Source organism: Diabrotica undecimpunctata, chromosome 1, assembly GCF_040954645.1.
Source record: "Diabrotica undecimpunctata isolate CICGRU chromosome 1, icDiaUnde3, whole genome shotgun sequence".
Taxonomy (NCBI): Eukaryota; Metazoa; Arthropoda; class Insecta; order Coleoptera; family Chrysomelidae; genus Diabrotica; species Diabrotica undecimpunctata.
This window is the reverse complement of record NC_092803.1, coordinates 35580525-35605579: the sequence shown is the minus strand read 5'-3', so window position 1 is coordinate 35605579 and position 25055 is coordinate 35580525. Positions and strand designations below refer to the sequence as shown.

General features: G+C 32.4%; 1 protein-coding gene across 1 annotated transcript in view; it reads right to left on the bottom strand.

The window, feature by feature from the left end:
* The window catches only part of LOC140438115 (uncharacterized), an 89360-nt gene extending 64713 nt beyond the window's left edge, over positions 1-24647 (bottom strand). Inside the window, exons 1-5 of the mRNA XM_072527858.1 lie at positions 24401-24647; positions 15247-15410; positions 5487-5818; positions 1245-1449; positions 913-1158 (exon numbers count right to left, since the gene is read on the bottom strand). Coding sequence (XP_072383959.1) covers positions 913-1158; positions 1245-1449; positions 5487-5818; positions 15247-15410; positions 24401-24615 — 1162 coding nt within the window. The 5' untranslated portion in view covers positions 24616-24647. The remainder of the gene's footprint in view (positions 1-912; positions 1159-1244; positions 1450-5486; positions 5819-15246; positions 15411-24400) is intronic.
* Positions 24648-25055: the final 408 nt, after the last annotated feature.

Here is a 25055-nt window from a genome sequence, read left to right as displayed (position 1 = left end):
GTACTTCTAGCTCTGTTCCATATTGTCTTACCTTCAATTTTTCTAAGTGTTGTCATCTCTGCTGTCTCTAACATCCGTTTTGATCTTTTTGTGTCAGGTTTGTTTCTGTCGCATATGTCATCATTGGTTTGATGACTGTTTTGTAATTTCTGCCTTTCTTTTGTTTCCTTATATTTTTATTTCTCCATATTGTTTCATTCAGGCAGAGTGCGGCTTTGTTTGTCTATTCACTTGATCTTCCACTTCAGTTTAGAGCTTTCCGTAGCTAGATAATGTAATGCCTAGATATTTAAACTCCATCACTTGTTCTCTTATCTAACCTTCCAGCTCCAATTTATATCTTAGTAAATTTGCTGTTGTAACCATGCATTTTGTCTTTTTTGGGGAAATTAACATGTTAAATTTTCTGGCGGTTATATTAAATTGGTGTATACGTAGCATACATACGTAAATCATCTTCACTTTGAGAGAGTAGTATTGCGTCGTCTGCATAGCAGATTATGTTGTTTTTCTCTCATTTGGTATCCTTTTTTAGTTCTTACTTTTTTTATTATTTTATCCATAACCAGGTTGAACAATAGAGGACTAAGGGAATCTCCCTGTCTTATCCCATTGCCAGCTTTAATAGGATCGGTTACTTCTTCTTCTACTTTTACTTTTCCTGAAAGATTAATATGAGATTACAAATTAATAAACTAATTTGTGATTGAACACTGGTTGTAGTTTGGAGTTTACGAGTATATATTTTTAAAATTTTTGACAAATGCCTGATAATCTAGATCGCAGAAAATAAAGCCATGAATAATGTATAGTCTATAAACTTATTAAGAAACAGAACTTCTATAAAGAATAAATAAGTGAAGAAAAAATAAATCCACGATAAGCATTTTTTATAATGGAACAAATACCTACCAGACATCACATTGTCCATATATTTCATTTTCAATAAATCTTCGTAAGTGACAGATCCATCGCAGGCGTCAAAGGTATCGTTAATCTCATCTCTTAGCTTATCTTGTATTTTAGGGTTTACCACTAGTTCGTAAGCCATAAACCTCATTAGAGTGGATACAGTATCGAAGCCTCCAAAGAAGAAAATCAAAGATTGGGCTAAAATATCGGTGTTAGTAATATCTGTCTTAGATTTTATTTGGGTACCTAAAATATAAATAGCATATTTATACATTTTTATAAATATTTTAAATATATTAAGTTTTTAAGATTAACAAAAACAATATACATACCAGCATATGAATCTAAAGCAGTGGCATAACCAGTGTCTATAACATGTTCTTCTGCAGGTTGTTGTACACCTTTTTTAGCTTCCATTATAATATGTATCATATCTGGGCGCACAATTCCATTCTTTTCCCGAGCTTCCATGGTACTTTCCAATAGTTGTATAAAAAAATTTCGCACTCTGCTGCTATATACTTTTATGTCGAAAAACTAGAAAACAATAAAATCGACGGTGAAATTAATAATCCCATCCAATAAGTAGAAGTCTATAAATACTTATCTAAAAAGTATTTGTAAATGTTTTTAAGAAATCTATTAAAAAAAACCTTTAATACCGTATCAAAATTACATCAAACCACAATTTTTTTTTAAATATTTTCGATTAAAGTCTAAATACTAACAACTAACAGGTTCTTTTTAATTTGGAATTTTCTTCTTCTTCTTCTTCCTCTATATAAGTAATTCTGATTGTTCATTGGCGGATTGATACTTCTATGGATGGTCGAGGATATTTCTTGTCTCGATTGCTGAATTTTATCTCTTTATATTAGATAGGATAAGATTGGATTGTCTCCATCGCTGGATAGAGTAATTCCAAGGTACTTTATTTCTATTACTTGTTTGATACTGATGACATCGATTTCTATTTTACATCTGGTTGGTTTTTTGCTGATTGCTTACTATTATTATAGCTTTCTGAGTTGAGATTGTCATATTAAATTCTTCTGCTATTGTGTTAAATCTGTGGACTAGTTTTGGTAGACTATTTTCATCTTGTTCTTTCAATATTGTATCGTCTGCGTAACAGAGTATTTTTACTATTTTGTTTTTCATTCCGTATCCTCCCCCTTTGCTGACACTTTTGATGATTTCATTCACAGTTAAATTAAAGAGCATAGGGCTCAATGAATCCCCCTGTCTTATTCCGCTATCTATGTCTATGGGTTCTGTAAGTTTTTCATCTGTTCTAACTTCCATTTTGTTGTTTTAGTAGATGTTTTCAATAGTTTTGATGATATTTAAGGCAACGTCTCTATTACATAGAAGATAAAGATATAATATAAAAGGCGAAGTGATGATAAAATAGCTTCAAACGTAAGAACTAAATCCCAAAGAGATCAGGATTATCGCCTTAACAGGAATAATATATATTTAAAGCCATTTCATAGAAGCAAGGATAGACTTGTAAAAGTGTAATTATCTTTCAAAGGATGTGTTGTATTTTTTTGTAAATTGTCGTAAAGAAAAGGTTATATCAGCAATATTGTTATTTATTGTTAGGGTGTGCTTGTACTTTTTAGCAAGAAAACCAGTAGAACTATCGAAGATAGTAACTTCAATGGTGATCAAAGACAAAGATGAGTAAGTAGCTCAAAGCAATAAAAATCAAAGAAATGTAAAGCAGTTGGACCAAATGATATCCGTAAAAATTACATACGTGCGTGGATACTTCTTCTTCTTCAGTGCCTTATTCGGTCCGGATGTTGGCGATCATCAAGGCTATCATGGTTTTGTTGACTGCTCTACGAAACAGCTCCGCTGAGGTCATCCCAAACCATTGTCGGAGATTTTCAACCACGAGATACGACGGCGTCCCGGTCCTCTTCTGCCAAATACTTTACCCTGCATAACGAGTTGAAGAATTCGATATTTTTCTTTGTTTCGGATCACGTGGCCGAGGTACTCAAGCTTGCGTTGTTTAATTAAATTAAGCACTTCTTTTTCTTTAGTCATGCGCTGTAGGACCTCAACGTTGGTGACATGGTCCACATAAGATATTTTTAGTATCCTTCTGTATATCCACATCTCGAAGGCTTCGATTCGTTTTTCAGTGGTTTGCGTCAGTGTCCAGGCTTCAACTCCATATAGTAACACTGGAAGAACGTAGCACCTCACCGTCCGCATCTCAGTTTCCAAACTGAGATCACTGCAGCACAGCAAGGATCTCAACTTAATAAATGTAGAGCGTGCCATTTCAATTCTGGATCTAATCTCTTGAGCGTAGTCCTATTGTACGTTGAGGGTAGTTCCGAGGTAAGTGAATCTGTCGACTCTCTGGATCTCTTCGCTACCTGCCATTAGTGTCCCGGGATCTAAATTTGTACGGCTGACAACCATGAATTTAGTTTTCTTAATATTAAGGTAAAGAATTGAGGTAAGAATAGTAAATAACATAAGATTCGCTGATGACATCGTTATAATGGCAGACACCCTGGAATCGCTACAAGAATTGGTAAATAGAATTAACGATTATTGCATTAGATACGGACTAAAAATAAATAAGAGAAAAACTAAATTTATGATTGTCTCAAAAACGCAACATGGAAATGAAAGATTAATGATAGAGCAAACCCAAATAGAAAAAGTAGAGACATATAAATATCTGAGAACCTGGGTTGATGACATAAATGACCAAAGCAAAGAAATCAAAGTCCGAATTGAAACTGCAAGGCAAGCATTTGTGAAAATGAAGACAATGCTTACCAACAGAGACCTTTAGTTGCATCTCAGATTGAGGGCTCTAAGATGTTACATATTTTCTATCTTACTATACGGAATGGAAGCTTGGACATTAAAGAACCAACACATAAGGAGAATAGAAGCGTTCGAAATGTGGTGTTACAGAAGAATATTAAAAATTCAGTGGGTTCATAGGATTACCAATGCTGAGGTACTACGACGTCTAAATAAGGAGTTAGAAATTATGAACAGCATAAAAAGAAGAAAACTAGAATATTTGGGTCACATAACCAGAGGAGAAAAATATGAGCTGCTGAGAATTATTATGCAAGGAAGGATCCCAGGAAGAAGAAGCATAGGAAGAAGACGTATCTCCTGGCTGAAGAACCTTAGAGAATGGTTTAACTGTAGTTCACTACAACTTTTCAGAGCAGCAGCCAACATAACCGTTATGATATCCAACCGCCGATAGGAGATGGAACTTTAAGAAGAATATTAAGGTTCAGTCCGTATGTTACGCTCACAGTTCGCACTCTGTCTAGTAAGGCCTGCAGATCGTTTAGGCTGGTTGCTAGTAACACAGTGTCATCGGCGTAGCGGATATTATTGATGTATTCACCGTTCACTCGGATTCCCATGTCTAGGTTTGTGAGGGCTTCATTAAAAATCTCCTCAGAGTATATATTGAAAAGAGTCGGCGATAGCACACATCCTTGCCTTACTCCTCGCATGATCTTCACTTGGTCGGTCAGCTGGTCTTCGACCTTGACATGAGCACGCTGGTTCCAGTATAAATTCATGATGATCCGAATGTCCTTCTCATCCAATCCTACTCTTTGTAGTGCGGTGACCATCTTCTGGTGCTAACAACGGTCAAATGCCTTGGCGTAGTCAATAAAACAAATATAGACATCACAACTGACATCGCGGCATCTCTAAAGTAGGACTTGTAAGGTGAAAAGTGCTTCACGTGTACCCATGGAATTGCGTAATCCGAATTGCATTTCACCGACATTTTTGGATACTTATAGTGCTAAAATTAGCAAACTTTCATTTAAACCCTATTCGACATATTCTGTCATCAACAGCCTTGAAGTCAATTAAGCTGTGTTTAATCCTGCTGCCCACCATAAATCCAGTACCAAATTCGTAACGAGTAGGGTGTCTGCTGTAACATATGTTGTAGTGCTTTTTTTCAAAGATTCTTGAGTCAATTTAACTCATCTCCTGTAAAGCAACGATGTCTGCTGTGGTTTTATGCAGTTAATGTATGAGTAGATCGGTAGTCCCACGTTGATAAAGGCTTATTACATTCCGAGTGAAAATTTTCAAATCACTGTATTTATTTCTTTTGCGAGTTCGTCGAGGGTTAAGAAGTCCGGCTTCTTTTATTGTAGCTTTCATAACTTGGATTTTTACAGAGTTAGATAGTTAGCCTAACGCCAAACCCCCTTTTGGAAAAACCATTTCACCCGCTCCTGTCAGATCCGACCCAACTTTCCACCTAGATTGGTTACTGGATCTCCAGTTGAGTTGCTCGGTATAACAGAGGACACCAGTATGAAGGTAAGAGTAGGATTTAAGTAGAACAGATTAAGTGAAGTAAACTGGAACACACTCCATGTATTTGCATTGTACTCCTTTACCCCCAAATAATCTAATTAATATGATATAAAAATTATGTGAAGGGTTCTTATGGACAATTTATAGCAGGATCTGTAGCCCAAAAAACATATCTTTTACATTAAGTGGAAGATGAATAAGTTGTATATAAAGAAAAAGCTTACTTTTATTATAGACTCCGGCAAAGCAAAATGAAATAAATATATGAAGGATCTAATTCCACTGGAATTAGTGGCCTCCACGCCCATTTGATAAAAAGTATTATTTGGTCTTCTTAATGTATTAGCTCGAACACCGAAAACAGTCGTAGCAATCACATCACAGGTAAAATGCCGAAGCGCAGGCTTAAGGTCTATTTCTATTAACTCATCTTCTTTTTCTTCAAAGAAGGTGACGAAATTCTCGGCGCAGTCTTTCATGAGGTTGAACATGAATTTCATTTTACTGCTGGTGAACATGACCCGGAAGAATAACCTCATCTCTTTCCATTTGTCGCCTATAAACGAATAATACGTTAAAATTTTTTAATCAGAAGAATCGCTAAAATAAAAATGAAACAAAAACAAACAAACTGTCTGTTAAATATAAAGGAAATGTTGAGTGAACTGACGATTAAGGAAAATGTAAAAAAAAACAAGCATCCTAATTAAAACCAAACTAATAAGACGCAACACAAATAAAAAGTGCAATTTAAAGATTTAAAGGCTAAATCTTTTAAGTGATATTTAAAACTCTCTATATATATATATATATATATATATATATATTGATTTAGATATATATATATATTTATAACCTCAAATCCCCGCGGAAACCATACTCAAACCCCAAGCATTCTTATCTCATTCTTTCCTACCTCCACTTCTAAACCAACTCGCCAACACGTTTTAATGGCATAAAACCCCAAAAGTTATTTTCCATGAAAGACGAAACTACTGAACGGCTCTCAACCTATGGTGGCTCCAATAACTCCAACCAAGCTACCGATTGGAATAGGGTCAAAGTAGGGAGTAGTAAGAATCCCCGGAAAAGATCAGGCTACTGCAAAGAGCTACAAATGCATGTTATTTCATACACAGTTAAAACTCTTATATCGGCCACTTATAAAGTGATAAACTCTTAAAAAGCCACTTTAAATTATAGAGTAGGATTCATTATACCTAGAAAGCACCCAAAAAATATAGTTAAAATTATCAGCATAAGCCCGAGAATTGTATATTTCATCTTCAAACTAAACGCAAGATGTAACCTTAGGCAATCCAGGCATATTCTTCCACGACTACCCACTACCCACTAGAAACAGCGTTACATGCTACAACAGCATATTACATAATAATTATGAGCAACTTTATTGCGAAAATAAGCTTTATAAAAGATGGTGCACAAGTAGCAATGGGCAAGTATGGATATGGCAAAAGAAATTAACGAGGGCAAAGATTGCTGAGCTCCTTACACCAGGAAAATTTATCTATGAAAAATAATTCAAGAAAACAAAAGTTTAAAAGTTTTGAGGCAAAATACACACAATATAGGTAACAAAAAAGTGTACAAAATAAGGAACAAAGATGGAAGAACTACTACGGATAGAACCAAAATCCTTAAGATTGTCGAATCCCTTTATCTCGAAGTGTATGAGAGCACCAATGAAAGGCAAGATCAGCCAAAAATCACAAACCAGGGATTAGACTTAATGCCATAAATAACACCACATACATTCAAAACAGTAGTGATTATTTAGATCTAAAAAACTACTATCCTATCAGTTTGCTCTCACATATGTATATATAAACTTTTCACAAAAATTATCAAAAAAAATACACTTCTATCAGCCCAGAGAACAAGCTAGATTAAATCGGGATACAGCACTAACGATCACAGTGAGAAAGAATATGATAGAAAAATCTAAAGAATATAACAAACCATTGGCACTGATATTCGTGGAAAACGAGAAAACATCCGATACCATAAGCCTGCAGAAAATGTTAAAAGCATTGACAGAATTCCGAATAGACCATCGCTACATCAACATAATCAAATATATTTACCAAAATGCCATAGCTATCGTAAGACTATCTAAGAAACTATGATGAAATAATAATGTTGAAAACAGTATATCACGCTTTCTTCGAGATCGGACACCAGTCGCTTATAGACGCAAGACGGAAATAATGACTGATCTGGTGCTAAATCAAAATATTGCTGTTAATGGAAGGGATATTGTGTAGACTGCATCGTCATGTCAGCAAGTATTTAAGACATGAAATTCGGTTGGGCAGAGATAATTAAACATATAAACTTCAAACAAAAGGAAAATCTTTGACCAATGCGTGTTACCTGTACTCACTTATGGAGAAGAAATATAAACGCTTACAAAAAAGGTAGTGAATAAGATTCGCATGAATCAGAGGGCTATGGAGCGCCAGATGTTGGGTGTTTCTCTGACAGACCGAATCCCAAACGAAGAAATACGTCGTAGAACAAAAACAACAGACGCTATGGAGAAAATCTCGTTGCTTAAGTGGAATTGGACAGGACGCGTCACCAGATTTATCAGACAACCGATGGACAAAACGCAATGTAGAGTGGAGACCAAGACAAGAAGCACTACGGAGCAGGTGACGTCCACCAACCAGATGGAATGACGACCTGAAGCGTTTTAGCGGTAACTGGATGCAAGCTGCACAAGACAGAGACAGATGTGGGAAAAGAGCTGAGCGAGACCTACGTCCAGCAGTGGACGAATACATGCGTCTGTATAAATATACATATAGAATGCCCATGTACGCCATTAGCTAATTTAATAAATCAATACCTGGACATTGATATAAAAATACAGAGACTTAAAAATACATGTTGATAAAATCGTAAATATTAATAAAAACGTAAAAAGTGAAAAAAACAGAATAAAACGGACTCGACAAGTGACTAAAGAGAGAAAGAGAGAGAGAAAAAGCGAGAAAGATAGAGATAGAGAGAGAGAGAAAGAAAGAGAGAGGAAGAGAGAGAGAGAAAAAAAAAGAGAGAGAAAGAGAGAGAGGAAGAGAGAGAAGGAGATAAAGAGTAATATTCCAGAAAAATTGCAGGATAATATTTGGGTAGTCGGGACACAAGGAAAGAACTACCAAAATTAGATTAAGTAAGGCACGTTAGATAGATAGGTGATGTGGAAGATTCACCTATTTGAAGAACAAATTAATATATTCTTTAAGTAGATCTCGAAAAATCTAAAAACTTCATATAGTTGACTGAATGAGCTGAATATAATAGACACCAATAAACCTCAATTTCTATTGCAATTAATGTAATATTTTTGTACAATAGTGACATAATGGCTGTTAATTACATATAATTTAGAATCTAATAATTGTTGTTTTTTGTTTATTATATGAGATATATCAGATAAAAAGAAATAAAGCTTTTTTTTAAGTGGCAGAAGCACCAGAATAGTAAAATTTATATTAAACCATATTACGGTGTGAAATTTTTAATTACACGTTTAAAAGACAAATTGAACATTAAGTATAAGATTATTAAGTATATATAATTAGCATATAGTGATAATTTGACTATTTTGCATATGTTAACAACATATTATTTCCGCCAAATAATATTGTTAGTATATTTAATGGGTTAGTTTCCGAATAAAAAAAAATTAAATACTTTTTTATATTTTTCATCATTAAAAACACTTTTGTATTCATTACATATTTGTAATGCTGCTTGTATTTACATTATCGTACTTTTCTGACAAGACGCAAATCTTTGTGAAATTTAAAATTGATTGGAATCATCTGAAATTTCTTATTATTTCAACCGAATTAAAAAAAAAAACAACATACGAAGTCAAACAATATTTATTTTATTGTAATTTAATCACTTAAAAAAAAACGGTAAAAAATTAAAATAATAAATTGAAACCACGTTTTATTTATGTTTTTTTAGTAGTCAGTGTAATCACCCATACCCCTTAGGCAAGCTTCAATTCGCGTGGGCATGCTCCTAAACAAATTGTCAATATTTGGTTGTGAAAAGTTGTGACAAGTACAAGAGCAGCTTGCACTAGCTGTGCAATGTTTTGTGGATTCTCCCGGTGAGCTCTAAGTCTTCTTTTAAGCATATCCGACAATTGCTCTATAGAGTTAAGGTCGGGTGAGTAAGTAGGCTACTCCAGAACAGTGATATATTCTGCTTCAATGAAGTCTGTAGTCTCTTTCCTGGTCTGTGGAGCCGCATTATTATGCACGAAGATTAAATTTTCTTCCATTGCTTCTCTTCAGAGCCTAACTACAGGTTCTAGAACCAAATCAACATACTTACAAGCTGTTAAACTTGGTTGGATGGAAATTGAAGTAGTTTTTTACTGATCATAATACCTTCTCAGAACATGACATTTTCTCCTTTATATATGAGGACACATCTGGCAATTTCCCTTTTTGCTCGTATTCCTCGCCGTCTAAGTTCAGGAATTAGTCGGTCATCTGATTTTTCACAAATCCTGGTTTCGTTTGAAAATACCACATTTTGCCAATTTCCAATGTTCCAGTTTTGGTGTTACAGACAGCATTTAGGCGAATAATATTGGTCTGCCTCAATAACTAAGGAACCTGTTACTGTCTACTGCTGTATAGTTCTTGGCTACGAAGAAGTCTTTTTCTTATCGTTTTAACTGAAACAATTACACTTGTAACTTCCAAAAAATGCCTTTCAAGGCATTCAAGGTAGGTGAGAAAATGTTGGGTCTCTTCTAGCTACTTGGACAATGAAACGATCGTGGCGAGTCATTGTTACTTTTTGGCGACTTTGTCTTAGTCTATTATTAAGCATTATTAATGATAATTAGAATAAGTTTTTGACACAACACCCTGTGTTACGTCTACAACTGCCGCTATGTCCCTCTGAGACAGTCCTTGCTCCATAGAACCAATAATCTATCTCCTTTCTCCTTTGCACATGCGTTAACCGCATATAGCATAACACTCAAAAGTAAGTTTATTTATTTTCGTTCAATTTACAACTAAAGCAAAATAATCTATAAGGTACCGAGCTGTGTTATCTGATTGTTTTATCAGTTTGTTCATTTTCAATAAAATCCTTTATTCTTCGCAATACCAACAGGTTTTTTAAAATAAATAAATATTGGTTTGAAATACATGGTGATTCTATATAAGTTTGGTATATGTAAGTATAAATTCTTCTTCTTTATGTGCTATCTCCTCTAAGAAGGTTGGCAACCATCATGGCAATTCGCACTTTCGATACCGCTGCTCTAAAGAGATAAGCAGAAGTGCAGTTAAACCAAGCTCTCAAATTATTGTGTATAACAAGTACAAACAAGTACAATAAGTATAAATGCCAAGTTATTTTTATCGTTTTTGCTTTCTTTTTAGTCTCAATATCTCTAGTCTATTTTACCCTCCATTCATTCCTAGTTCTCGGTTTCACTTTTCAGTTTTACGATTTAGTACATACATCTTATTTTTCGTCATCCCGTAAATTGATTTTCCACCCCGCTGTGTTGCTCAGTTATGATTTTTGTTATTTCGTAGATTTTTATGTTCCCCACATCTATACATGTCAGTTTTCTAAGCTTAATCAGCTTAAAAAACAGAAAATTGACTTACTTCGGCCACATCATGCGTAATGATAAATACCGACTTCTACAGTTGATTCTACAAGGCAAGATTGAGGGTAAGAGAGGCCCTGGACCTAGACGTATATCCTGGCTGGCCAATCTTAGGAAGTGGACTCGTCTCACTGATCTATTTCAAGCTGCTGTGAATGGAATAAGATAGGTTAATTGGTCGCCAACATCTCTAGAAGATAAGCATATTTAGAAGAAGTCAGCTTTACCTAAGACTTTCTGTAAGCTTCATACAAATCGAAAATATATTCCCTGCTGCAAATGCAAATTTTGCCGACGCCAATATATACTCAGATGGGAAATGGTCACAGTTCCTGGCGAATACGTCTGATTTTATGTAGTTACAGGTCCGATTTGCTAGGTAGGGTCTGCGCTTAATTTCCATCTTTGTATTGTTATCTTTATCTATTAGAGATCCTGTGTGCGTAAATTCTAAGACGTTTTCTACATGTTTACCAATACTGGAAAACTATGGAACTAATGATCTTTTATGACAACTCTTTGATAAAGGTATTTAACAACTACTGTTTTTCATAAATTTGGTGATAACAATATGTAATAAAAAAAATATGTAAAAGATTTAACGTCATTTTTCACTTATAAAGAATATATACACAATGTGAGATCGTTACTTGATTTTAAACACTAAAGGTAAAAACGGGTATAAGTCTAAAGCATAGAAAATACTTTAAAATGAGGGTTTGTAAAGTTATTTTTGTTAATTTGTTACTTAATTATGGCCAAACTAGCTTAAAAGTCGACTTTTTTTAAAATAATTAGTAGCTTTTCTAAAAATAGACAATAATTAAATGTTAATTATGTATGTTAATTAAAATGTAAAATTTAAATCTGCATTGAAACAATTATAATAACCTAAAATAAATTGACATAGAACATTAACTTAGTCAGAAGTGATTATAAGTGATTAGTGCTAGTTACACCAAGCAGCTATTGACAACATCATAGAATAATAAAACAATCAGAATGCTCACTGTGCTTGTAAAGCATCGAGTTAGAATCTATGGAGAAGCTATGAGCATATTAACGTGTGTATTAAAAACTAGTGTGTCAGTAGGTGTGGCTAATGATCATACCAATATGGCGGTGGGATCAGGGCCTGACTCAATAATATTAAAACTACTATACAAATATAACTAGTGATTCAGAAGATTTAATCATAATCTAAAAAATTGCAATACATTTTTAATAAACTATGATTTATTTATCCCGCGGTAAACACTAAAAACACGACATATTATACATAAAGATAAATTAATACAGTCAAATAACAAGTTGTATCTAAAAGAGATAATAATATAAATATTTTAAAGGGTAAAATGAATATACGGTATGAAATAAAAGAAATACGTTCGTTTTACAACTTATATATTTAGTAACTACAAATTCAATTAACAAAGTTAGAAAAGTTATTATTAAAAAAACAAAATTGAATATCTGCCGAATATCAGAATGGAAATATTGTGTAGAAATAAAAATAATTATTTTGCAGTAGTTAATAAGAAATTTTAAGATATTTAGGATGAAGATATTTGAGTATTCTCAAGAATAGCACATTATAAGATTTTTTATGAATACTAATAATTTATTTTCTTAAGTACGGGCCATTACTTTGTTTACATATTTTTATACTAACCTGTGGAACGTTATTCCTGAATATTTTTTATTAACATTGCTTCTGCTACTGCAACTACGTTGAGAACAAGAAACCATTATTATGCACTATCACAAAATAATATTACAGTTTTTATAAAAGTATTATAAAACTAAAAATATTCGAAAAACAACAAACGTAAACAATCATACACGATTTGTCAAAACGATCATAACAATATGGCCGAAGCGAGGTCGTTTTTAGTCACGTGATGCCCTCTCCATAGATTCTAACTCGATGTTATAAAGATAAGTACGCGTATCTCGTTCGCGCAGACGGAATCAGCCATGTTTTAAACGGAACCAGTGCTGTTCAGTGAAATTTTATCTGGTGTGCATAGAAAAATTAACCCGGTTTAATCCAGATATTACTACCGTCCTTTTAAAAGGCAGTGTAAATTATGCGTAATTTAGGTTAGTACAGCTACCAACTGATAGATGGCTCTAGATGGAGTGTTTTCAAGAGCCAGCATTCGACAAGTTTTAACGATTTTAGTGCGCGCACATGCTGTAATTGTGAGGTTATCTGTGTAAATTGCCAGGTTTTGGACTACAAAATGGATGCTTATAATTGGAGGTAAGTCTAGAATTAAAAAACTGTTATTTCACGGCATTGGCATGTGGATTATTGTATAATAGGGACTTATGTACGTATATTCTTGGCTCGAATAGTTGTCACGTTGTTTCAAAGGCTCGCCGCTTGGAATTTAATTTTGTTCTTTTAAAAGGACGGTAGTAATTAGTACTACCAACGTGCGTATTGTTTCAGGAGGCCTCTCAAATTGCATGAGCTATTAGAAGAGCTTGATTCTGATGAAATCCCAGTCCCTCCAGATGGTTTGATCATATTTCCCCCAGAAAATGCCAATGATAATGTCACCGATTGCGACTCCGGCGATGAAGAACTAACTACAATAAATAATTTACCGGGTAGTCAGTTGAGAAACGATGTAGAACTTGTTTTTGACAACGCGACTGAATTACCACAAGATTCTGTGAATTCCAGCCTACCAGAAGAAGATTCGGATGATGACAATATACCATTGGCTTTGTTTCTTTCCAAGGAAAAGCTGCCCCATCAATTAGAGAAGAGAATATCTGCACACTGGATTCAAGGAGACTTGTATCAACACCCTGATTGTACTTACTGGAAAACTCAATTTGGACCGAAAATGACTCAGTCGCCGATGGAAATTTTCAATTTGTTTTTTGATGATGAAGTCATCAATTTGGTTACCGAATACACTAACATCTACGCAGGACAAAGAAATCTTTTGAACGACATTAGTCAAAATGAGATTCTATGTTTTATAGGCATTCTTGTATTGAGTGGTTATGTGGTTGTGCCGAAAAGGTACATGTACTGGGAAAATCGTGACGATTCGCACAACGCAATGGTGGTAGCTGCTATATCTAGGGATATATTTTCCCACATAATGAAAGGTTTGCATGTTTGCAATAACTTGTCATTAGATAAATTTGATAGATTTGCCAAGATGCGACCCCTGTTCGACGTAATAAACAAAAAATTTATACAATTTTCCCCTTTAGAACAACATCACAGCATAGATGAGGCAATGGTTCCGTATTTTGGTCGCCATCCCACAAAACAATTCATCAAGGGAAAACCAATCCGTTGGGGGTACAAAATGTGGGTAGGAGCCCTTCGTCTGGGATACGTAGTTTGGTTTTCTCCTTACCAAGGTAATTCCACTATAATACCTGAACAATATAATTGCAACTAATATTTTGGAAACTTTTAAAAAAGAAACAAAACGCGGATCTTCTAAGCGGAATTCGAATTCGGTAGCCAATTCAAGATATGACGGTATTAACCACTTGGTTCTTTATCAAGAAAAGCAATCGCGATGTGGATATTGTCACAAAAAAGTCCAGTTTTTGTGTGAAAAATGCAAAATACCTTTACATCCAAAATTTTGTTTTAAATCCTTTCATTCTTTGTAAATTGATACTAATAAAATATATATGACATCTGGTACCGTATATTACTACCGCCCTTTTGAAAGAACATGTCAAAACTTGACAGGTATCGTCATAAAAAAATATATGATTGTGTTTTTTGGTTCCATATGCTATGATTTCCATGAAAATTCGAAATTAATTCAAAATGTTAACAATAAAAGTTTCAGTAATATCTGGGTTAATTTATTTATGGTAACCATAGACAGAATAGATTAAATTATATCAAATTTACTAAATTATTAATCTCTAAAAATTTAAATTACAGTTCTGTCGTACATTGTCACAAATTTCTCAATCCGAGTCTGTGTTTCCTTTTAAAATATAGCGATCGCGTGCTGACACACTTCAAAGAGGGCATCTGAGAGTGGGCATTCTGATTGTTATTTAGTCTGTGACAACACTGTTCTCTTTTCCCATTTAACTCCTTATTTAACTCATACTGAACTAAAAACGTGAGGATAGTTCGATTGGATTAAGTAAGTGCTGTTTTTACCGGGTAACACAAATGCATGAAGAGACACGATGAGATTGTTGAGATTAATACAGTAGTTTTGAAGCTTAATAGGTATGTTAAATTTAAAAATGAATATATTGTGATTAAGTTTAAATATATTTATTATTTTACGTACCTTTCAATGAAAACAGGTTATTGCCCCATAATGGGTCCACATTTTCCGGTAACCAAGAACTATGATCTGTAAAGTGCTCAAAATCCCGAACTGTTATATCCTTTATAAGGTCCGGATCTTTAACAATCAATATTGGATAGTTAAATAAATATGTGCCATAGTATCTAAAAAAAATACAAGAATAAGAAAAAATATACGGAAGTGCTAATTAGACCGTCAAGGAATTTTATAAAAACACCATAATCGCTCCAGTGACATTTATGTATATGCTTAATAAAATAATTCTTCTTTAAGTGCCATCTCCGCGGCGGAGGTCGGCAATTATCATAGCTATTCGGACTTTTGAGACGGCTGCTCTGAAAAGTTCATTTGATGTACATCCGCACAACTCTCTTAGGTTGCGCAGCCATGACATTCTACGCCTCCCTATGCTTCTCTTTCCTTGGATCTTTCCCTGCGTAATCAGTTGGAGCAAGGTGTATTTCTCTCCACGTGTAATATGTCCGAGATATTCTAATTTTCTTGTTTTTATTGTATTTAAAATTTCCATTTCTTTGTTCATCCTTCCCAGAACCTCTTTGTTTGTGACGTGTTCTGTCCATGATATTTTCAGAATTCTTCTGTACACCCACAGCTCGAATGATTCCAGTTTTTTCAATAAAATAAATAAAATAATTACATGATCACAAATGAGTTCTGGCAGTAAATATGTTTAGCAGACAAAACATAATACAGTCATTTGGAGTAATCTATTAACGACAGAATATAAATGATGGATTAAAAGGGAAAAACAAGAAATAACCTTTTTTGTACGTTTGATTATATTGGACATGAAACCCGAGCATACCTACATGAAAAAATAATACGCACCAACAAACAGTTAACTTATAATTTAAATCACATTAATGCTAAAAAACTGTTTTAGTAAAAATATTTAGCTAGAAGGAAACTGAAGAACTGACTTAAAACCATCTTAGTTAAAACGATTTTATCGTTTACAAATATGTAACTTACAAACTAAAAAAAAAGAATAATAAAAAGAATAAAACCAAGATTTAGGCCAAAATCATGTAAACAAAATCAGTAACAAATAGACAATAGCAACAAAATTTATAACAGCACAAGGCAGATTTTTGGGATATTTAATTTGAGCAAGCAAAATTCATTCTTTTAAATAAGTAATGGATTCGACCGTTACTTGATGGAAATTCATTTTATCTAAAAATAAAACACTGAAAACGTTGTTTTCAAACCTTACATAAAATTTATTATAAAATCTTATCACTACAGCTGTTTCGGCAGAGTGCCTTTATCTCAGTGTTCCCAAATGTAAAAAATAAAATCGGTAGAATTTTTTAAAAAAATTGGTAGATTGTGGAGTAAAATCGGTAGATTTTTCAAAATATAATATTTTGTTTAAATTTCATAATGTTTTGCAATTCGTTTATTTAAGAAAAAAATAAAATATGTTTATTCATTTGAATCTAATAAAATAAAAAAATGAGAACCGAGATACTGAACTTCAAAACGAGAAGGTTGACACTGCTGGCACGTTGGTACTTGGCTGGCAATAACATCCAACAGTAAGGAAGTGGGAAATATAAGGCGTATCTCTGTTGTCACGGTTGCCACATTTATATTGGGTACATATACTACATAAATAATAAGGTCTGGATTCTACTAAGTAAACGAGAGAAAAAAAACAGGACTTAAAAAACTTTGTTTGTCATGTTCATTTTAAGCCATATAACATAATCTCAAACTAAATGAAACATTGAAATAACAGTAAAATAAATAAAAACATATTTTAATAAGTAACAGAAGATATTAGATCTTAAACAAATCAGACACTTTTCTCTAAAACATTCAACACTTATTAAAATATTAGGTACATAAATTCTCAAATTATATAATATAATCTCAAACTAAATGAAACATTGCAATAACAATAAAATAATAAAAACATATTGTAATAAGTAACAGAAGATATTAAATCTTAAACAAATCAGACACTTATTCTCTAAAACAATCAACACTTATTAAGAAAAAAATATAAATAAATATAAACTCAAACTGATTAAAATCTAAACTCTTAACTGATTAATTCTTATAAAGATGATTATAACTAGACTTCGGCAAATATGCAAATAAAAATGTAGAAAATATGCGCATAAATATGCATGTGTTTACCCGAAAATATGCAAATATTTATGCATACAAATACATGCATACAAATGCACAAAATATGCATACAAATAAATAAAAAAATCGTAATATAGTAACAACTTTATTTTTAAAAAAAAAGTGTACATAACTAAATATTTCCTACTATTCATTAAGATTTACATTTATTTTAAGTAACTACATCATTTTTAAGTATGAATAAACTTATTTAGAAGTACATATATTTATATATGGAAAAACTTCGTTCAACTACAACTGATGTAACGGGAGCATTTTTCAAACTAACCAAAACATTTGGTTCTAAATTAATTGTTTCCGAAATATTTCCAGCTAGAACACTGACTACTTCAGAAAGAATATGGTAACCTTTATTTTTTTCCATAGTAGCTTCAAATTTTTTTAAAATATCTTTTCCAATATTACCTCTAACGTTCCGACAACATGACGCAAATTCTTTTATTAATGCTGTACTTTCGAACAATGACAGTTTTGGTGATTCTAACTGAGTAGTTGTTTTTTGAACAAAACTAAAATTTGATTTCATAAATGAAAGTTCTTGTTGAAGCAAGTTACTCTGAAAAGTTTGTTTAGAATCCAAAAGAGATTGGGAACTTTCATCTGTTAACGTATCAATTATGTTCTTTATTTTAACAAAATGATCTGCATAAAAATTAGCTGCTTCTAACCATGTTCCCCATCGCGTTAAATTAGGTTGTGGTGGAAGAGGAATGTTAGGTAGCATTTCTTTATAAAGTTGAATTCTTATAGGAGATTTAAGAAATACTTTTTTGACACTGGATATCATGGTATTTACAAGAGGAAACTTTTTTCGTATTTCCTCTGCAACTCTGTTTAATCCATGCGCTACACAAGTAACATGTATTAAATCTGGGAAAAATATTTTTAAATTTTGTCCTGCTTTCACCATATAAGGAGCAGCATCCGATAAAATAAGCAGTAATTTATTAGAAGGAATAGTTGTCGGAAGAAAAAAAGTTGCTAATGTTTCTTGTATAAAACGCGAAATTATTAAAGCATTTGTTTTCTCAAGTTGCTGGCATGAAATAAGATGAGATTTTGGTAAGGTATCTTCTTTAAGAACACCAATCAATAAATGAGCAATATACTTTCCTGAGGAATCAGTGGTTTCGTCTACAGATATGTAAAAATAATTATCTGCAATTTCTTCCTTAATATTAATTAACACCGACGAGTATAGCCCGTTCACATTATTTCTTCTTAGAGACCGATCACTTGGAACATTAAGTTTGCAATATTTTTTTAGAAACGAACTAAAATTTACATTTGCTAATTTTGAAAGCGGTATGTTTGCAGACACTAATGCGCGACACAAGTCTTCATTAAAAGTTTCTTGCTCATCTAATTTTTTTGAAGTAGATTGGAAACATTTAGCCATTGAAGTTTGATGTTTTCCTCCTATTTTTCCTTTTTTTGCAATGTGTGAAGCAGTTCTCACATGTTGGTCTATCTGAAATTTCTTCTCACATGCTATCTATAAATAAAAATAAAAACCTTTATTTTAACCCAACCTTTAAAATATAAAAATATACAAGGTGTTTTTGGTTAATCAAATAACTGGTTTGGAAAAAAAACACTCGCTAAGTGTTTTAAATGCAGTATTAATCCACAAATTAGTTTTTGTTACTAACCATTAGTACATCATATAACTTATTTTAAAATTCAACAAAAGTTTTTTTTTTGTTAATTCAATTACAATAAAAATAATTGTGTTTTAGAATAGCTGAGTTCATAAAAAAAAGTAAAGGTGAAAAATTTTTCTAAATACACACCATTGTATTGTACCATGGACAATTTTTTCTCACTAAAGGAAGCTATTTTTCATTTAAAAACAACCTACGAGTACTAAATTTCAAGTAAATACGTTTATTGGTTTTAAAGTTATTGTTGTTATTAACTAAAAGAATTTAATTTTTTTTAATTTTAACACCCTGTATCTCGAAAAGTAAATAAGTTTGACCCCTCATTAACTATATCGTTTTGTTCAATTTTTCGAGAAGTATCTACAGTCAAACGTTGTAAGTGTCATTTGGAAACACCCTGTATGTATGAAATATTAGATATTTAATAGAAAATATTAGATACTTACAATTTTGCCACAGACTGAACAGTAGATTTTTCCCATATCCATAGACAGCTCTTTATAAGGTTTAATCCAAGTTGAAGCACTGGTTGTTTTAGTCATTATAAAATCACAATCTTCCTTTTTGTTACGCACAACGAGTGTTTACTCTTTGAATATCAAAACAAAAATGATTTACAAATCTGAGCATCAAATTAGAAATGTTTAGGTACCTAATTCAATAAACTGGGAGATTTTGGAAAATCCCTAAATTAGGAACAAAACTATTAGCCGTTTACCTGCTGTTAAGATACAATAAATTGTAGATAGATTTGGGGATTAGATCATAAAATGCAAATGAGCGAACCCTTAGCGATTATCCAATAACTGAATGCCTCAGTGACCGAGACTTTCTAAGAATGTTGAGGGCTACTTAAATTGATCTTCTTTGAAATTGTAAATGTTTTGTACCTGTAGAGATTACGTACTTAGATCATTTCTTGATTAAAATGACTACAAAATTTTATACAAGAATTGAAATAAATTGGTATGTTTAAAAATTTTCAAATACAGTATAAAAATCTGAACTTTTATGCACTTTATGCAAACTTTTATACAAATATGCCAAAATATGAAATATTTGCATAAAATATGCACAATATGCGAAATATGCAATATGCATATTTGCCGAAGTCTAATTATAACAAAAGACCTTATCATCCAAAACAGAGAAATCGACTTATTAACTTAAAAAACATAAAATAAAAAATGATTAGAAAGCCTATTCATTTTCTTTTTCATACCAACGATCTTTTGATATTTTGGAAATTAGTGATTTTTCAATTTCAAAACTATAACAGGTGTTTTCTCCTTCTCGAGCTATATATCTTTTAGCGTGTAAAATACCCGTTATTGTTTCCGTTCATAACCGATTTCTCTGTTTGGTTTTAAGTATATTCACATAGTAGAAAATATTCGCTCAACATTTGCTGAGAACTATGGCAAAGATAGAAGGTTTAAAATGAAACTTGTTAAGTGAGAAAACGTTGGTGTTCCGTCGCCATTTTTAAATTTCGTAACACCCTTCCAAAACTGTTCTACATCTTCATGTAAATCTTTTATTTCTTCCGTAATTCGCAATAGATGCCACTCAGTGTCAATTACCTGCATTGGAATATTGGTAGAGGTCGAGGATAGGACTAGTCCAGGGAATAAGCCACACATATGCGCAATAGATGAAATTTCACCAGATTTAACTTTTGCGGGACCTATAATAGACAGTTCTTTTAGCTTATTGCTTTCTAGGGGCATTCTTTTAACAATTTGGTTGCAACTTTCAATGTAGAAGTCAAGACATCTCAATTGAAATAAATGTTTTTGTTCTGGAGTTAAATCTGTATGATTATGAAAAATATTTTGTACCCTCGCGCCATAAAATATTTTTGTTCAAGATCTAAATAATTCGTAGAATTTTTAAAATCAATGTTTTCGATTGACTTGTCCAAAATACATTCTCTTTTTAAAAAACAGTCGAACAATGTTTTTTAAGTTGAACAGATTTTGGAATACACTAAATGGATTTTAGGCGACGGTAAAAGAGTAGTAACATCATTAAGTTTAACTAAGGTATTTTCAGCTGCAAGTAATTCGTTATTCTGAACAGCATCTGTGAAAAATAACTTCAGCGCATTATACTGTTCCAATATACGCGATACTGCAGCATGTACGGAAAGCCAGCGAGTTTGGGACGGATGTAATATTTTATGAAAAATAACATTACAGAATGATTGAAATTCTCTATATTGAGAAATGCGTTTAGGACTTGAAGAAAAATAATTATGAATATCTCGCAAGTACTCAACAAATCTTGGCAATTTTTCGCATGCGTAAGATGCACGCAAGTGGCAAGAATGACATATACATTTCATGATAAAAATTTCAGGGATTTCATTTTTTAAAAGAGTCATGAAAGAATGTTTAGAATCCATCCTAACATTAGCTCCATCAGATGCAAAACCAATGAGATTATCCTTGTAAGGAATATTGTGTTCAGCAAAAAAACTTAGCACAGCTTGAAAAAGAGTATTTGCATCTGCCGAGGCTAGTGGTATGAGAGACAGAAAGGAATCTTGAATAACATAGTTTTTTTCATACCTTACGACTAAACATAAATGCTTGGTGGTGGAAAGATCAGTCGATTCATCTATTATTAGAGAAAATTTTTTTCGTCTTAAATCTTCACTTAAAATCTCAAAACTATCTTTTCCTATTATTTTCTCGACTATATTCTGGCTTTTTGTCCTAGCACATTTCAACTCCTTAATCACATCTGGATTAATAGTTTTCAAGAGATCGGGTAAATGATCCATAATTGTAAATGGTAGATTATGCTCTACAAGGAAAGCGCATAATCTGATTTCAGCTGAAATTTTTTTTTTAAATATAACAAACTGAAAATTCAAATACATAAACGTTATGACTGACTTACCTTTTCTTTGATCTTCAGATTTATTAGTAATACGATCAAATTGCAGTTTTGGTTGAGATTTCATGACTTTAGCCTTGTCCATATGGATTTTGTGATTAGCGTGTTTATCAACAGCATCAGTAACAGAACTAACATTTTAGCACATGTTTAGCACAACAAGAGCAAAATGCAAAATTAACCCCTTTACTACTGTGTTTTATCCACCCAGAATATTTTAAATTGTTCTCCCATTGCTTTTTGTATGTCTGCATATATTTTCTTCTTTCTAGAGACCTGCTACTTGTTTCACCTAGGTTTGAATCACTTTCAGAACTTGACGACATAACTATTAAATTATTGTTACACGTACAATAAAAAATTAAGGACGACATAACTATTAAATTATTGTTACACGTACAATAAAAAATTAAGCTACTAATATAATAACACGACGTTACGACTTCACAACCCCAACTGACTGAAATTTAAATCTTTAAATGAGTCTGTGACTAGGAATCGAATACTTATACCACCTCACCTTATACGAGAAACGAAAACTCGAGTATAAAACCTTATTACAAGGAAATATTTATACAACAAACAGACTACCGAGTTTTTACGTGAGGTGCACTCGGAAGCTTAGATTAACTATGCGACCATAGATTAGGGGAGGGGTTGTTCTATATTCTATGCGTTGTTCCTAACTTGACAAATTCCCAGAACCAAGCGGTCGGGATCACAATGGATTTGGATTCATTTATTGCATTATTAGCTTTTATGACATCATGTACTTTGTAAAGTACCGCTTAGGTATCATTTAAGAATAAATTTTTGAATGTTTTCACACGTTTTCGTGAATACACAAAAATGCTCAATGCAAATTACACGTATCGGAAGAAAAATTGTTTTGTCTCTTACATATTTCTTCTCAAATTTAAGAATAAGTAAAAATTTCTATCTGAATATAAAAATCGGTATAATTTAAGACTTTTTCGGTAGATCGGTAGAAAAACGTCGAAATCGGTAGATCTACCGATTTTTCGGTAGGTTTGGGAACACTTGATTCAAGTGATCTATTTTTGGTATGCGTTTAGACTTTATAGTTTTTAATGAAATAGGTTGAGGAGGGGAGAACTGTTTGTCTCAAGTTAGTCGTTTAGAATTATGTCTGTGTTTTTTAATTTGTTAATTTCCATAGATTCTAATAAGCTTAAGGCCTTTATTTTGGATGTGAAGAATTTGAAATTCGTCATTAAAAGAATGATTATGATCTAGAAGGTAAAGTGCGTATGTAGAATCTGTTTTCCTATTATTTAAAGCCCTTTTATGTTCTGCTATACGTTTGTTAAAGGTTCTACTAGTTTGACCGATGTAAATTTTTGGGCAGTCACATAATTATTATGGATCATCTAGAGATTTAGATTTCAAAACATCCCGTATTCAAACAGTTTTTATATTGGTGGAGATACGTAGACGATGCATTGATATGTTTTACAGGATCTAACAGACAACTTGACCAATTTTTATCGTGTATTAATTCACTTCATAGTCATATTGAATTTACAATAGAAATAGAACAAAATCAATCCATTAATTTTTTAGATTTGAATCAGACTTAAAAATAACATGAGTTCTCCGTATTTCATAAACCCACCCATACTGACACGACTATACACAATTCATCATCCCTTTCTACACAACATAACCTGGCAGCCTATCATAGCATGTTACATAAATTAATAGAAATTCCGATGTCAATTCCGATGTCAAAATACAACTTTGAGACAGAATTAAATAACATTAAGCAAATAGCAGTAAACAATGGGTACAACGAACAAACAATTAATAAAATTTAATAAAAAAAAACTACACAAGAAAGCCATCTTTCAAAGATGACGACCGGGAGACAACGGCGGCCACCCACCAACTTAAACTTAAGCTGATTCTTACTCCCCAACACATCAAAAAAAAAAAAAAAAAAAATTACGTCTTTTCAAAAATACAACTCTAATGTAACTTTTCAATGAACTGTAATAATTGTTTCTGTACAAATAATACTGTTGAGGTTCCAATAAATAAATGCACAAGGAAAAAAGAATTATCTATAGAAAGTGAACGAAGACCAATTATTCCCGAGAAAATTCCTTATTAAAAAAGTCAAAGGCTTAAACTACAAATAGAATCACAAATTAAATAACAAATATTAAAGAAATAAATATACATAAAATATACTGCTAACTAATATAAATATAGAAATCTGCTATAAATACACGCATGATAATTAAACATAGGAAATATGTGTAAGTATATGAAATATAAAAACATAAAAATGTAAAGTTTTTTGAACCATTAATATTTGTTAAGAGGGTACAAACAATTGGGATGTTAATACAACTTCTTACCTGGCGTGTTGAAGTTTACTACCGAGCCTCAAAACCAACTCGGAAAAGCTTTCCCTAGCCAAAACAAAGTTCAAAGCATCTCCGAATAAGTACGTTGTCTTCTCTTGAAAAATTCCCTTTTCTCTCCAATAATTGTGTGGTTTTACAAACAAAAAATAAAACAAGAGTAGGGAAATAAAAATAATTAAGCAAGTAGAGACAACTACTTCAATCATCTTTAGTGAGAACAAATCGTCTGCTTAGGGAAGCACAGTTTATAGGATTTTATGCAAATGCATATAATATATATTATAATATTAATTAGCAAAAATAGATATATGTTAAATTAGGAGAACTAATAGCTACTTAAATATATACAGGGAGGCAAATTTTTCCATATATTCAATACGAGATTTTTGAATGAGTACCTAATATGTTAATTCTTATGTTTGAAAATTTGTCGATCATACTACACTTTCTTGATTTAGTTTATTAAATAAGTCATTTAGTAGTCCGTCTCATCGCATATATTTTCTGATTTTCAGCTGATAATAATACTTTGGTCACTTTATTTAAGATAACATAACAATTGTTATTTAACATAACAACTTTTACTATTTAAATGGGAATAAGCCATAAATTAAACAAATTTTTGTTTTTTTGTTACTTAGTGTAA